Genomic DNA, 15,273 nt, shown 5'->3' with positions numbered 1-15,273 from the left:
CAATATTAACACTAGTGTTGCTGTAATGTTATGTTTTTAACCCCTGAAAAGGGGTTAATCACATAGTTAAAGACCCCCTTAGGACCTGCAGAGCATTGCTAATCCTGAGCAGGACTTTAAGTATGTGTTTAACTTCTTTGCTTTAAAAAACAAAAAACTTGCCTGACTGCTGACATTTCAGAAGGCTTCCATAAAAAAATGCTGAAATCTGTAATGCTGCAAAGCAAAGGTTATGTCATCAAAGAGCACTGATTACGAAGTTCCACTCGGGTGAGGTAAAATAGATGTTATTATATGAACATGATTTTGTAAAAGGCTTGTTCTTGGTAATAATATTTTTTTGTGTGTGAAAATATATTTAAGTTCACCAATGTTGTTCCTCAGTATCAAGTAGGAATTTGTTTTTATACATATGTACATTAGAATATCTGTTTTGAAAAGTAGTATTATTATTAATTTGTGTAGCACTGCAAAATTTCATAGCTCTGGAAATAAAAAAAAACTAGAAATAAAAGTAGACTAGTAAATACGTGAAGGGAATAACTGAATAATATAAGCCCTCCTGAAAATTGTTATGATTGAAATTATACAGTTAGGGCAATTAGAGAAGTGTTGACCATAAAATTACAAGAAAACTAAAATGCAAAACAGAAGGATGCTTTGATAATGATTTTCTAATGCTGCAATTGTACTGTGACCCCATAAAAGAACACCTGACATCAATCTGCAAATTCATTGAATTCACCAAACAATTAAGATTAATAGCTTCTTAACCACTGTAGAGCCTAATTAAAAAAGAAAGGAGCTTAACAATTTGTTTTACAGACAGCTACGGAGCAGAAAGGCATTAGGAGTCTTTCATGCAAATATGAACTATGAACTGACGTCTGCATTTTAGTACAGCTGAAACTAAAGTTAAAAAAAAACTTGTAAACTAATATTCAATATATTTTACATAACTGTGTAGTCATGAGTTTAATTTCTTAATATAATTTCATGTGTTCTAGATAAAGATATTTTACATTTTTTCCACACAATTGTATTTAATTAAGAAATATGTAATACAATAAAAAGGATATGTATGAGTATTTGTATTTAATAATTAATGATTCTGCACTTTTATTTAATCACTTTCAATTTTTCTTTTCAGAATTTTTCTTACCAGAAAAGGATTTATTATGAATGAAATATCAACTTCTCAATGAGGCATGCAATTACTTCAGAGGGAATAAAAATGTAGGTATGCTGGATGATTATAATTAAAAAGAATTGTTAAAAATATTTTGAAACCGCTTACCCTGCTCTGTGTTTTAGCTTTTTATCTAGGATACCATCTCTGGAAACAAGTTTATTAAAGACTAAAATTCCAATTACCATGTTGACCTGCACAATAAACACAAAAATGCAACTTTTAATGATGGTATGGTTAGAAATTTCAGTCAGTTTACAAGTATGAAAGCAATCCATCGGCAAATGAGACAACACACTGGATTTTGTGAGACAATGGCATTCTGGATTCACATACAAAATGCTAGAAAATGTTTCATGTTACTGTCCCATTTATCAAACAACTTGTCTGGTCAAATGTCTTGGTGGCAAAACTATTTTATACTTTTATCTACAAAGTGTCCACAACTTTTTTATTTTTTCATAAGAATTTACATTTTATTTCCTGTGCTGAGTAACTTAAAGCTATTTTATTGATTTTAATTGCCTTATGGCTTTAAATGGGTCATTATACCAGCTTTTGTGCGAAGCTTCCACCATTTCACATCTACTGTAAAATGCATGGAATGGGGTTTAAAGAACATTCTCTTTCAATCAAGCATGAAAACTCCTATGCACTTTTCTAGGATGTCATGTTTGACTTTGGTCCATTGAAATAGTATAGGGAGTCAATAAATCATAAACTTGAAATGTGCCCGTACTCACAAGATGAAAACCTTCAGAGTATATGATGTTTTATTAATACATTTATCTGAAATGTATTTCTTTTATTCAATTAATTGGTATAGTTTTTGTGTTCTACAAATATATTTTAATGAAGATAGGATTGACTATAATATTATCAAAGGACATAATAGATCAATAATAAAATACATTTTACTATTGTGCATTGCTTGCAGAGAACTGTATGTTTAATTCACATAAAGAGGTTAAACACATACTTAAAGTCAGCTGCAGACTGGCAATGCACTACTAGTCCAGAGCTGAACACAGCCACAGAGGAATTTAGTGATGACATGTGATTAACAACCAATCCCTGGTTGAATTATGGGTAGTGCAATGCTGGAGCAGACTGTAACTACATGTACCATCTAGTTCTCTACAAACAATAGTGAAATAAAACCAGTTTTAGCGCATAAGAGCATTTATATACTGCTTCTTTAAGTCCATTTCATTCAATAAATGCAATGAATTCTAACAAGAAGTTTTGCTTTTTACATTTTCAATACTGATGTAAATTAGGCTCCTAAAACAAGAAACCAAAGGGAATGCTTTATTCAGTTTGGGAGTTTGGTTCATGCAGCCAATATACTGCAGCACTATAGTATTTATGAGTCTCATTAGCTAAGCTTCAATTTAATAGAAATAATATGTATTTTATTATGTTCAGCACTAATATATTGTTTTCTTTACGTTATACATTTATAAGTGAAATTACCTATTGTGCTGAATTTATAGGGACAGGAGTGTATAGACATTTTACAGACCCATGTGGAGAGTAAAAATGACACTCTTTTCATGCTTATAGAAAGGAACAGTTTGATTGAAAAATAGTCAGTTTTCTTTTCTAGCTCAAAAATACATCACTTTAGAAAATGTAGAAAACCAAAATGAATATTCGACTTGTATTAAAATGTTTTAGACGGTAAACGTGAGAGCCACTGTCTGTGGTACATTGTATAAAGGTTATCTACCATGACTGTCACTCATGGCAGGACCCTATTTTCCTTTGTTTATGTTTTGTATACATTTGTATAGTATATGTATATATATATATATATATATATATATATATATATATATATACAGTATATAGTATACAGGTATATATATATATATATATACACAGTATATAGTATACAGGTATATATATATATATATATATATATATATATATATATATATATATTGGGTAGAGCTTTGTAAATAAAATAAATTTAATGATAGAAATAACAATAACAGCTGCTTAAATTATTGTTAAAGGGGCTGTTAAAGGGGCGTAGAAGTCAAAATTAATCTTTCATGATTCAGATATAGTGCACACTTTAAAAGAATGTGTTCATTTACTTGATTAATTATATATCTTAGGAATTTGGAATGACTATTGTATGTTTTATATATTATATTCCTTGTGTTACACCAATTTGATATGTTATATTGGGGTCAATTCCAACCTTTCTGATTGTTTTCTCTGTTCTTGGAAAAATGGCAAATGACATTATTTTCTTTTCATTATTAATGTGATCACAACCTTTCCAAGTTAAACACAGCCGAGATTGTTGACACACAGAAGATTTGATTTCTATTTTCCTACAACGGCACTCAGAACTGTCAATAATGGATGTAGATTACAAAATCCCAAATTAGTTAAAGGGATTAATGGAGTCTATGTATGAGATTTGCAATTGAATAGAGTGGTCTTTATGAGAAGTGTTAATTAATATAAATGCCATTTGTATATGGGCATCATGGGTATACTGGACTTATTTGTCACATTTCTTTAACTCTAAGAAGATTGTGCTATTTAAGCAAACAAGACTGAATGGCAAATACTTAACTAATAATGAAATTAGCATGATTGCCAAGAGAAACCCTGTTTCTAAAGACAAGAATACTGTACTTTACAATCCTGAAAATGCAACTATGAAATAAAAACAAAGATATTAGCGATTGCTAAATGCCATTTATCAGTGTTGTAGTTGTGATTTCAATTACAGTAGTAGTGAATATTTAATAAATGTATACCATATATTGATAGATACATCTAAAATGGCGTCTCTGACCATTTCAGAGTATATTGCGTATGTGAAAGATAAGAATTATCTCTAATTGTCTTGGAATACTGTCAAACACCTTTGAACTTTATCAACACCCTTTGTGTGTTGAATTCAATGTGTCCATTTTGTTGCTGAAATAAAAGTGCAAAACCTGTGGTCGAGAATATTGTGATCGCCAAAGTCATTGCTCTGCATGCATTTGATGTGTGTTTTTCCCCCTATCTGTCAGATCTAATCCTAACTTTTTCCATTATGGAAATGGTGCATTTGTTTAGACTGTGATCACTCAGAACTTAAAAAGAAATTTGGACTGGGAGGTGAACAAAAATGGTGATAAACAGCATCAGAAGAATTGGAAACAACCCCATTCTCTTCAAACTTTGTAAGGTACTACTGAGATTAACTCCATGCAGTTATTCCCAGATTAGTTGTCCTCTTGTTTATTTTTCTTAATTTATCTTAATGTGCTGGTTTGCCATAACTGAATAATATGACTTACCAATTGAAAAATAATGATGAGGTTGCTTGTTTTGTGCTTTAAGCTTTGCTATTATTGATTTATTTATTTTTACCTTGTTACGCTATGAGTCACATTTTGTTCATAAAGATTTTGTTTTCCTTGTAATGCTTTAAACCTCAAGAAAGTATTAAAATACAACTTTTCAGTTTACATCTTTTTTCAAATGTATCTTCATCTATTGGTCTTGTTGGTTAAAATTATCTCCTTTACATTACAAAAACATATCAGATAGACTCAAGATTGTGAATATATCTAGAGCAGTGTTTCTCAAGTACCCCCAACAGGCCAAGTTTTCATTATAGCTGAACCAGTGCACAGGTGAAGTAATCATGGTTACTAATCTGCTCTCATCCATCAACTAATTATTTCACCTGTGCACTAGTTCAGCTATAATGAAAACCGTGCCTGAGAAACAGTGGTCTAGAGCACTATATAGCATCTGTGTTTGTATAGTGCTTAAGACACCTGCATGCCCTTAAGCCTGCCTCAGATTTCTCCCATGAAAAGGAGCTATATTTCTACAAAAGAAACATAGAGGAAGTGGTAAAATTGATAACAGAAGTAATTTGAAAGATGACTCTTAACTGTCATGTTCATTTAAAAAATGCTGATCCCTTTAGCATAGGCAGTGCTAACTGTTAAAGGACATTTTGGATTTAATTATTTGTTGACATTGACATTTACTATTTTCAGAAGCTCAAAGGCTCCACCAATTTATGACATAGGTCTTGTCAGGAGACATCAGACAATAAAAAGTTGCATTTGATGTGCAGAAGCTCATTTCCAACATAATATAATTTCTATTTTGTATATGCTTTATTTGTTCATAGTTTGACAATGCCAACCACTAGAGTTCCTTGAAATACAGTGAGAAATAAAATAGTTGCAGAACAACATAAATAAATGGTGTAACACCATAATTTGTCAACTGGATTAATTTTAATGATATGCAATCCCACATGTGACACCACGTCAATTCTTTTCAATTGAATTTTAAAACATGAAAAACATTGTATATATTAACTATTTGTATTAAATTGCCTCACAGTGTGAATTGTGGTGCCAGATTATTAATACATAAGCAGTAATTAAAGAAAACTGGTATTTGTTCTAATTAAGGGCTTCTTAGTGAATCGCACTTAAATGGACATTTTACATCTTAGTCATCTTAAAGTATTACCATAGATTAAGCTGCAAATATCCTCCTGCACCCATTTCTATGTCATGCAATGGTAAAAAAAAAAAAAACATTTTAAAAAGAAAGTAAATTTATGCTTACCTGATAAATTAATTTCTTCTATGGTAAGACGAGTCCACGGATTCATCCTTTACTTGTGGGATATTATCCTCCTGCTAACAGGAAGTGGCAAAGAGCACCACAGCAGAGCTGTCTATATAGCTCCTACCTTAGCTACACCCCCCAGTCATTAAACCGAAGGTACAGGAAGGAAAAGGAGAAACTACAAGGTGCAGAGGTGACTGAAGTTTAAATCAAAAAAATATAATCTGTCTTAAACTGACAGGGCGGGCCGTGGACTCGTCTTACCATAGAAGAAATTAATTTATCAGGTAAGCATAAATTTACTTTTCTTCTATAAAGGTAAGACGAGTCCACAGATTCATCCTTTACTTGTGGGATACAATACCAAAGCTACAGGACACGGATGAACGGGAGGGACAAGACAGATGGTTAAACAGAAGACACCACTGCTTGAAGAACTTTTCTCCCAAAAATAGCCTCCGAAGAAGCAAAGGTATCAAATTTGTAAAATTTGGAAAAGGTATGAAGTGAAGACCAAGTCGCAGCCTTACAAATCTGTTCAACAGAAGCATCATTTTTAAAAGCCCATGTGGATGCCACCGCTCTAGTAGAGTGAGCTGTAATTCTTTCAGGAGGCTGCTGTCCAGCAGTCTCGTATGCCAAACGGATGATGCTTTTCAGCCAAAAGGCAAGAGAGGTAGCCGTAGCTTTTTGACCTCTACTTTTTCCAGAATAGACAACAAACAAAGAAGATGTTTGACGGAAATCTTTGGTCGCTTGCAAGTAAAACTTTAAAGCACGAACAACGTCCAGGTTGTGCAATAGACGCTCCTTCTTAGAGGAAGGATTAGGACACAGAGAAGGAACAACAATTTCTTGATTAATATTCTTATTAGTAACAACCTTAGAATTGAATCCAGTTTTGGTAAGCAAAACCACCTTATCAGAATGGAAAACAAGATAAGGCGAGTCGCATTGCAATGCAAATAGTTCAGAAACTCTTCGAGCCGAAGAGATAGCAACTAAAAACAGAACTTTCCAAGATAGAAGATTAATATCTATGGAATGCATAGGTTCAAACGGAACCCCTTGAAGAACCTTAAGAACTAAATTCAAACTCCATGGCGGAGCAACAGGTTTAAGCACAGGCTTGATTCTAACTAAAGCCTGACAGAATGACTGAACATCTGGAACATCTGCCAGACGTTTGTGCAGTAGAATTGATAAAGCAGATATCTGTCCCTTTAAGGAACTAGCTGATAGCCCCTTCTCCAATCCTTCTTGGAGAAAGCACAAAATCCTAGGAATCCTGATACTACTCCATGAGTAGCCTTTGGATTCGCACCAATAAAGATATATACGCCATATCTTATGATAAATTTTCCTGGTGACAGTCTTTCAAGCCTGAATCAAGGTATCTATGACCGACTCAGAGAACCCCTGCTTGGATAAGATCAAGCGTTCAATCTGCAAGCAGTCAGTCGCAGAGAAACTAGATTTGGATGCTGGAATGGACCTTGAATCAGAAGGTCGTGTCTTAGTGGCAGAGTCCATGGTGGAAGAGATGACATGTCCACCAGGTCTGCATACCAAGTCCTGCGTGGCCAGACAGGTGCTATCAAAATCACCAAAGCTCTCTCCTGTTTGATTCTGGCAATCAAACGAGGAAGGAGAGGAAATGGTGGAAACACATAAGCCAGGTTGAACGACCAGGGTACTGCTAGAGCATCTATCAGTACTGCCTGAGGATCCCTTGACCTGGACCCATATCGAGGAAGTTTGGCATTCTGACGAGACGCCATCAGATCCAATTCTGGTGTGCCCCATTGCTGAATCAATTGTGCAAACACCTCCGGATGGAGTTCCCACTCCCCCGGATGAAAAGTCTGATGACTTATAAAATCCGCTTCCCAGTTCTCCACTCCTGGGATATAGATTGCTGATAGATGGCAAGAGTGAGTCTCTGCCCATTGAATTATTTTGGTAACCTCTATCATCGCTAGAGAACTCTTTGTTCCCCCCTGATGATTGATATATGCTACAGTCGTGATATTGTCCGACTGGAATCTTATGAATCTGGCCGACGCCAGCTGAGGCCATGCCTGAAGCACGTTGAATATCGCTCTCAGTTCTAGAATATTTATCGGGAGGAGAGCCTCCTCCTGAGTCCACAATCCCTGTGCTTTCAGGGAATTCCAGACTGCACCCCAGCCCAATAGGCTTGCGTCCGTCGTCACTATGACCCACGCTGGCCTGCGGAAACACATTCCCTTGGACAGATGATCCTGTGAAACCACCAAAGAAGAGAGTCTCTGGTCTCTTGGTCCAGATTTATCTGATGAGATAAATCTGCATAATACCCATTCCACTGTTTGAGCATGCAAAGTTGCAGTGGTCTGAGATGCAAGCGAGCAAACAGAATTATGTCCAATGCCGTTACCATTAAGCCGATTACCTCCATACACTGAGCCACTGACGGACGAGGAATGGAATGAAGAGCTCGGCAGATGGATAGAATTTTTGATTTCCTGACCTCCATCAGAAAAATCTTCATGTCCACCGAATATATCAGAGTTCCCAGGAAAGGAACTCTTGTGAGAGGGATAAGTGAACTCTTTTGTATGTTCACCTGCCACCCGTGAGATCTTAGAAAAGCCACCACGATGCCCATGTTAGACTTGGGTAGTTGGAAAGTTGACGCCTGGATTAAGATATCGTCCAGATAAGGCGCCACAGCTATGCCCCCCGGCCTTAGAACCGCCAGAAGGGACCCTAGCACCTTTGTGAAAATTCTGGGGGCTGTGGCCAACCCGAAGGGAAGAGCCACAAAACTGGTAATGCTTGTCCAGAAAGGCGAACCTGAGGAACTGGTGATGATCTTTGTGGATAGGAATGTGTAGATACGCATCCTTTAAGTCCCCAGTGGTCATATATTGACCCTCCTGGATCATTGGCAAAATAGTCCGAATGGTCTCCATCTTGAAGGATGGGACTCAAAGGAATTTGTTTAGGATCTTGAGATCCAAAATTGGTCTGAAGGTTCCCTATTTTTTGGGAACCACAAACAGATTGGAGTAGAACCCTTGCCCCTGTTCTGTTTTCGGAAATGGGCAGATCACTCCCATGGTATATAGGTCTTCTACACAGCGTTAGAACGCCTCTCTTTTTGTCTGGTTTACAGACAATTGAGAACAATGGAATCTCCCCCTTGGGGGAAAATCTTTGAAATCTAGAAGATACCCCTGGGTTACTATTTCTAAAGCCCAGGAGTCCTGAACGTCTCTTGCCCAAGCCTGAGCGAAGAGAGAAAGTCTGCCCCCTACTAGATCCAGTCTCAGATCGGGGGCTACCCCTTCATGCTGTCTTGGTGGCAGTAGCAGGCTTCTTGGCCTGTTTACCCTTGTTCCAAGTCTGGTTAGGTCTGACTTGGATTGAGCAAAATTCCCCTCTTGCTTTGCGGCAGGGGAAGAGGTAGAGGGACCACCTTTGAAGTTCCGAAAGGAACGAAAATTATTTTGTTTGGTCCTCATCTTATTCGTCTTATCCTGAGGAAGGGCATGGCCTTTCCCTCCAGTGATGTCTGAAATGATCTCTTTCAGTTCAGGCCCGAATAGGGTCTTAACCTTGAAAGGGATGGCTAAAAACTTAGCTTTTGATGACACATCAGAAGACCAGGACTTAAGCCATAACGCTCTACGCGCTAAAATGGCAAAACCTAAATATCTCCTGTTAAGTGTAGTCAGTCCACGGGTCATCCATTACTTATGAAATATATCTCTTCCTAACAGGAAACTGCAAGAGAATTACCCAGCAGAGCTGCTATATAGCTCCTCCCCTCACCTATCATACTCAGTCATTCTCTTGCAGCCTAACTAAAAAGGAAGCTGTGAGAGATCTGTGGTGTTTTTTAACTTAGTTTATTTCTACAATCAAAAGTTTGTTATTTTTAAATGGCACCGGAGTGTGCTGTTTATTCTCAGGCAGCATTAGAAGAAGAATCTGCCTGGGTTTTTTTCTATGGTCTTAGCAGACGTAACTAAGATCCACTGGCTGTTTCTCATCTGAGGAGTGAGGTAACTTCAGAGAAGGGGAATAGCATGCAGGGCTCCCCTGCAACAAATGAGGTATGTGCAGTAATTTATTTTCTGAGGAATGGAATTGACTGAGAAAATACTGCTGATACCATTGTAAAGTAAGTTCAGCCTTAAATGCAGTGATAGCGACTGGTATCAGGCTGATGTGTGTGTGTGTGTACACTGAATGTATTTTTCTAAGGAATGGAATTGACTCTGAAAATACTGTTAATACTGAAATAATGTATGAGCCTTAACTGCAGTAAAAACGACTGGTAGCAGGCTTATTAATAATAATACATAACTTTCAAATGTATGTTTAAAACGTTTACTGGCTTGTTAATTGTTTTTGTGAGGTACTTGGTGATAAAACTTATTAGGGCATGATTTTTACCACATGGCCATTTTTGTTTTCTGCATAGAAACAGTTTCTGAGCTTCCCCACTGTTGTAATATGAGTGGGAGGGGCCTATTTTAGCGCTTTTTTGCGCAGTAAAAATTCAGTCACAATCTGTCTACTTCATCCTCCATGATCCAGATCGTCTCTAGAGAGCTCAGGGGTCTTCAAAATCCATTTTGAGGGAGGTAATCAGGCACAGCAGTCCTGTGACAGTGTATTTGACTGTGAGAAAAACGTTAATTATATAATTGTTATCCGTTTTTGGGTACTAAGGGGTTAATCATCCATTTGCTGGTGGGTGCAATCCTTTGCTAACTTAATACATTTACTGTGAAAATTTGGTTGCTATAACTATTTTGGTCATTGTTATTTCAACTGTGTCAGTTTTTCTGTGCTTCTTAAAGGCACAGTAACGTTTTTTATATTGCTTGTAAATTAATTTTGAAAAGTATTTCCAAGTTTGCTAGTCTCATTGCTAGTTTGTTTAAACATGTCTGACTCAGATGAATCTCTTTGTTCACTATGTTTAAAGGCCAATGTGGAGCCCAATAGAAATTTGTGTACTAATTGCATTGATGCTACTTTAAATAAAAGTCAATCTTTACATGTAAAGAAATTATCACCAGACGACGAGGGGGAAGTTATGCCGACTAACTCTCCTCACGTGTCAGTACCTTCGCCTCCCGCTCAGGAGGTGCGTGATTTTGTGGCACCAAGTACATCAGGGAGGCCCTTACAAATCACTTTGCAAGACATGGCTACTGTTATGACAGAAGTATTATCTAAGTTGCCAGAATTAAGAGGCAAGCGCGATAGCTCTGGGTTAAGGATAGAGCGTGCGGATGAGATGAGAGCCATGTCAGATACTGCGTCACAGTTTGCAGAACGTGAGGACGGAGAGCTTCATTCTGTGGGTGACGGATCTGATCCAGGGAGACTGGATTCAGAGATTTCCAATTTTAAATTTAAGTTAGAGAACCTCCGCACATTGCTAGGGGAGGTATTAGCGGCTCTGAATGATTGTAACACGGTTGCAATTCCAGAGAAATTATGTAGGTTGGATAGATACTATGCGGTACCGGTGTGTACTGACGTATTTCCTATACCAAAAAGGCTTACAGAGATTATTAGCAAGGAGTGGGATAGTCCGGGTGTGCCTTTTACCCCTCCTCCCATATTTAGGAAAATGTTTCCTATTGACGCCACCACACGAGACTTATGGCAGACGGTCCCTAAGGTGGAGGGAGCAGTTTCTACTTTAGCTAAGCGTACCACTATCCCAGTGGAGGATAGTTGTGCCTTTTCAGATCCAATGGATAAAAAATTAGAGGGTTACCTTAAGAAAATGTTTGTTCAACAAGGTTTTATTTTACAGCCCCTCGCATGCATTGCGCCTGTCACTGCTGCGGCAGCATTCTGGTTTGAGTCTCTGGAAGAGGCCATTTGCTCAGCTCCATTGGATGAAATAATCAACAAGCTTAAGACACTTAAGCTAGCTAACGCATTTGTTTCTGATGCCGTTGTGCATTTAACCAAACTTACGGCTAAGAACTCCGGATTCGCCATCCAAGCGCGCAGAGCGCTATGGCTTAAATCCTGGTCAGCTGACGTGACTTCTAAATCTATATTGCTTAATATTCCTTTCAAAGGGCAGACCTTATTCGGGCCCGGCTTGAAAGAAATTATTGCTGACATTACGGGAGGTAAGGGCCATGCTCTACCTCAGGACAGGGCCAAATCAAAGGCCAAACAGTCTAATTTTCGTGCCTTTCTTAACTTCAAGGCAGGAGCAACATCAACTTCCTCCACTCCAAAACAGGAAGGAGCTGTTGCTCGTTACAGACAGGGCTGGAAAGTTAACCAGTCCTGGAACAGGGGCAAGCAGGCCAAGAAACCTGCTGCTGCCCCCAAAACAGCATGAAGAGAGGGCCCCCTATCCGGAAACGGATCTAGTGGGGGGCAGACTTTCTCTCTTCGCCCAGGCTTGGGCAAGAGATGTCCAGGATCCCTGGGCGTTGGAGATCATATCTCAGGGATATCTCCTGGACTTCAAAACCTCTCCTCCACGGGGGAGATTTCATCTTTCAAGGTTATCAACAAACCAAATAAAGAAAGAGGCGTTTCTGCGCTGTGTACAAGACCTCTTACTAATGGGGGTAATCCACCCAGTTCCGCGGACGGAACACGGGCAGGGATTCTATTCAAACCTATTTGTGGTTCCCAAGAAAGAGGGAACCTTCAGGCCAATCTTGGACTTAAAAATCCTAAACAAATTTCTAAGAGTTCCATCATTCAAAATGGAAACTATTCGAACCATCCTTCCCATGATCCAAGAGGGTCAGTACATGACCACAGTGGATCTAAAGGATGCCTACCTTCACATACCGATTCACAAGGACCATTACCGGTATCTGAGATTTGCCTTCCTAGACAGGCATTACCAGTTTGTAGCTCTTCCCTTCGGATTAGCTACGGCTCCAAGAATCTTTACAAAAATTCTAGGATCACTTCTGGCGGTACTAAGACCGCGAGGCATAGCGGTGACTCCGTACCTAGACGACATTCTGATACAAGCGTCAAGTTTTCAAACTGCCAAGTCTCATACAGAGATAGTTCTGGCATTTCTGAGGTCGCATGGGTGGAAGGTGAACGTGGAAAAGAGTTCTCTATTACCACTTACAAGAGTTCCCTTTCTAGCGACTCTTATAGATTCTGTAGAGATGAAAATTTACCTGACAGAGGCCAGGTTATTAAAACTTCTAAATGCTTGCCGTGTCCTTCACTCCATTCCACACCCGTCAGTAGCTCAGTGCATGGAAGTAATCGGCTTAATGGTAGCGGCAATGGACATAGTACCATTTGCGCGCCTGCATCTCAGACCGCTGCAATTGTGCATGCTAAGTCAGGGGAACGGGGATTACTCAGATTTGTCCCCCCTACTAAATCTGGATCAAGAGACCAGAGATTCTCTTCTATGGTGGCTTTCTCGGCCACATCTGTCCAAGGGGATGACCTTTCGCAGGCCAGATTGGACGATTGTAACAACAGACGCCAGCCTTCTAGGCTGGGGAGCAGTCTGGAATTCCCTGAAAGCTCAGGGATTATGGACTCAGGAGGAGAAACTCCTCCCAATAAATATTCTGGAGTTAAGAGCAATATTCAATGCTCTCCTAGCTTGGCCTCAGTTAGCAACTCTGAGGTTCATCAGATTTCAGTCGGACAACATCACGACTGTGGCTTACATCAACCATCAAGGGGGAACCAGAAGTTCCCTAGCGATGTTGGAAGTCTCAAAGATAATTCGCTGGGCAGAGTCTCACTCTTGCCACCTGTCAGCGATCTACATCCCAGGCGTGGAGAACTGGGAGGCGGATTTTCTAAGTCGCCAGACTTTTCATCCGGGGGAGTGGGAGCTTCATCCGGAGGTCTTTGCTCAACTGATTCGTCGTTGGGGCAAACCAGATCTGGATCTCATGGCGTCTCGTCAGAACGCCAAGCTTCCTTGTTACGGATCCAGGTCCAGGGACCCGGGAGCGGTGCTGATAGATGCTCTGACAGCCCCTTGGGTCTTCAACATGGCTTATGAGTTTCCACCATTCCCGATGCTTCCTCGTTTGATTGCCAAGATCAAACAGGAGAGAGCTTCGGTGATTCTGATAGCACCTGCGTGGCCACGCAGGACCTGGTATGCAGACCTAGTGGACATGTCGTCCTGTCCACCGTGGTCTCTGCCTCTGAGACAGGACCTTCTAATTCAGGGTCCTTTCAAACATCCAAATCTAATTTCTCTGAGGCTGACTGCATGGAGATTGAACGCTTGATTCTATCAAAGCGTGGCTTCTCGGAGTCGGTTATTGATACCTTAATACAGGCTAGGAAGCCTGTTACCAGAAAAATTTACCATAAGATATGGCGTAAATATTTACATTGGTGCGAATCCAAGAGTTACTCATGGAGTAAGGTTAGGATTCCTAGGATATTGTCCTTTCTACAAGAGGGTTTAGAAAAGGGCTTATCTACTAGTTCGTTAAAGGGACAGATTTCTGCTCTGTCTATTCTTCTACACAAACGTCTGGCTGAAGTTCCAGACGTTCAGGCTTTCTGTCAGGCTTTAACTAGGATTAAGCCTGTGTTTAAGTCTGTTGCTCCACCGTGGAGCTTAAACTTAGTTCTTAATGTTCTTCAAGGCGTTCCATTTGAACCCCTTCATTCCATTGATATCAAGCTGTTATCTTGGAAAGTTCTGTTTTTGATGGCTATTTCCTCGGCTCGAAGAGTCTCTGAGTTATCTGCCTTACATTGTGATTCTCCTTATCTGATTTTTCATTCAGACAAGGTAGTCCTGGGTACTAAACCTGGGTTCTTACCTAAGGTAGTTACTAACAGGAATATCAATCAAGAGATTGTTGTTCCATCTCTGTGTCCTAACCCTTCTTCAAAGAAGGAACGACTTTTGCATAATCTGGACGTAGTCCGTGCCCTGAAATTCTATTTGCAGGCAACTAAGGATTTTCGTCAAACTTCTTCCCTGTTTGTCATTTACTCTGGACAGAGGAGAGGTCAAAAGGCTTCGGCTACCTCTCTCTCTTTTTGGCTTCGTAGCATAATACGCTTAGCTTATGAGACTGCTGGACAGCAGCCTCCTGAAAGGATTACAGCTCATTCTACTAGAGCTGTGGCTTCCACCTGGGCCTTTAAAAATGAGGCCTCTGTTGAACAGATTTGCAAGGCTGCGACTTGGTCTTCGCTTCACACTTTTTCAAAATTTTACAAATTTGACACTTTTGCTTCGTCGGAGGCTATTTTTGGGAGAAAGGTACTTCAGGCAGTGGTTCCTTCTGTTTAATGTTCCTGCCTTGTCCATCCCTTCATCCGTGTACTTTAGCTTTGGTATTGGTATTCCATAAGTAATGGATGACCCGTGGACTGACTACACTTAACAGGAGAAAACATAATTTATGCTTACCTGATAAATTCCTTTCTCCTGTAGTGTAGTCAGTCCACGGCCCGCCCTG

General features: G+C 39.3%; 1 protein-coding gene across 1 annotated transcript in view; it reads right to left on the bottom strand.

Moving 5' to 3' along the window:
- The window catches only part of ADGRB3 (adhesion G protein-coupled receptor B3), a 1,326,607-nt gene that overhangs the window by 114,127 nt on the left and 1,197,207 nt on the right, over positions 1-15,273 (bottom strand). Inside the window, exon 23 of the mRNA XM_053710414.1 lies at positions 1,298-1,383. Within this exon, the coding sequence (XP_053566389.1) occupies positions 1,298-1,383 (86 nt within the window). The remainder of the gene's footprint in view (positions 1-1,297; positions 1,384-15,273) is intronic.

Source organism: Bombina bombina, chromosome 4, assembly GCF_027579735.1.
Source record: "Bombina bombina isolate aBomBom1 chromosome 4, aBomBom1.pri, whole genome shotgun sequence".
NCBI classification, from domain to species: Eukaryota; Metazoa; Chordata; class Amphibia; order Anura; family Bombinatoridae; genus Bombina; species Bombina bombina.
This window is presented reverse-complemented; position numbering and strand designations above follow the sequence as displayed.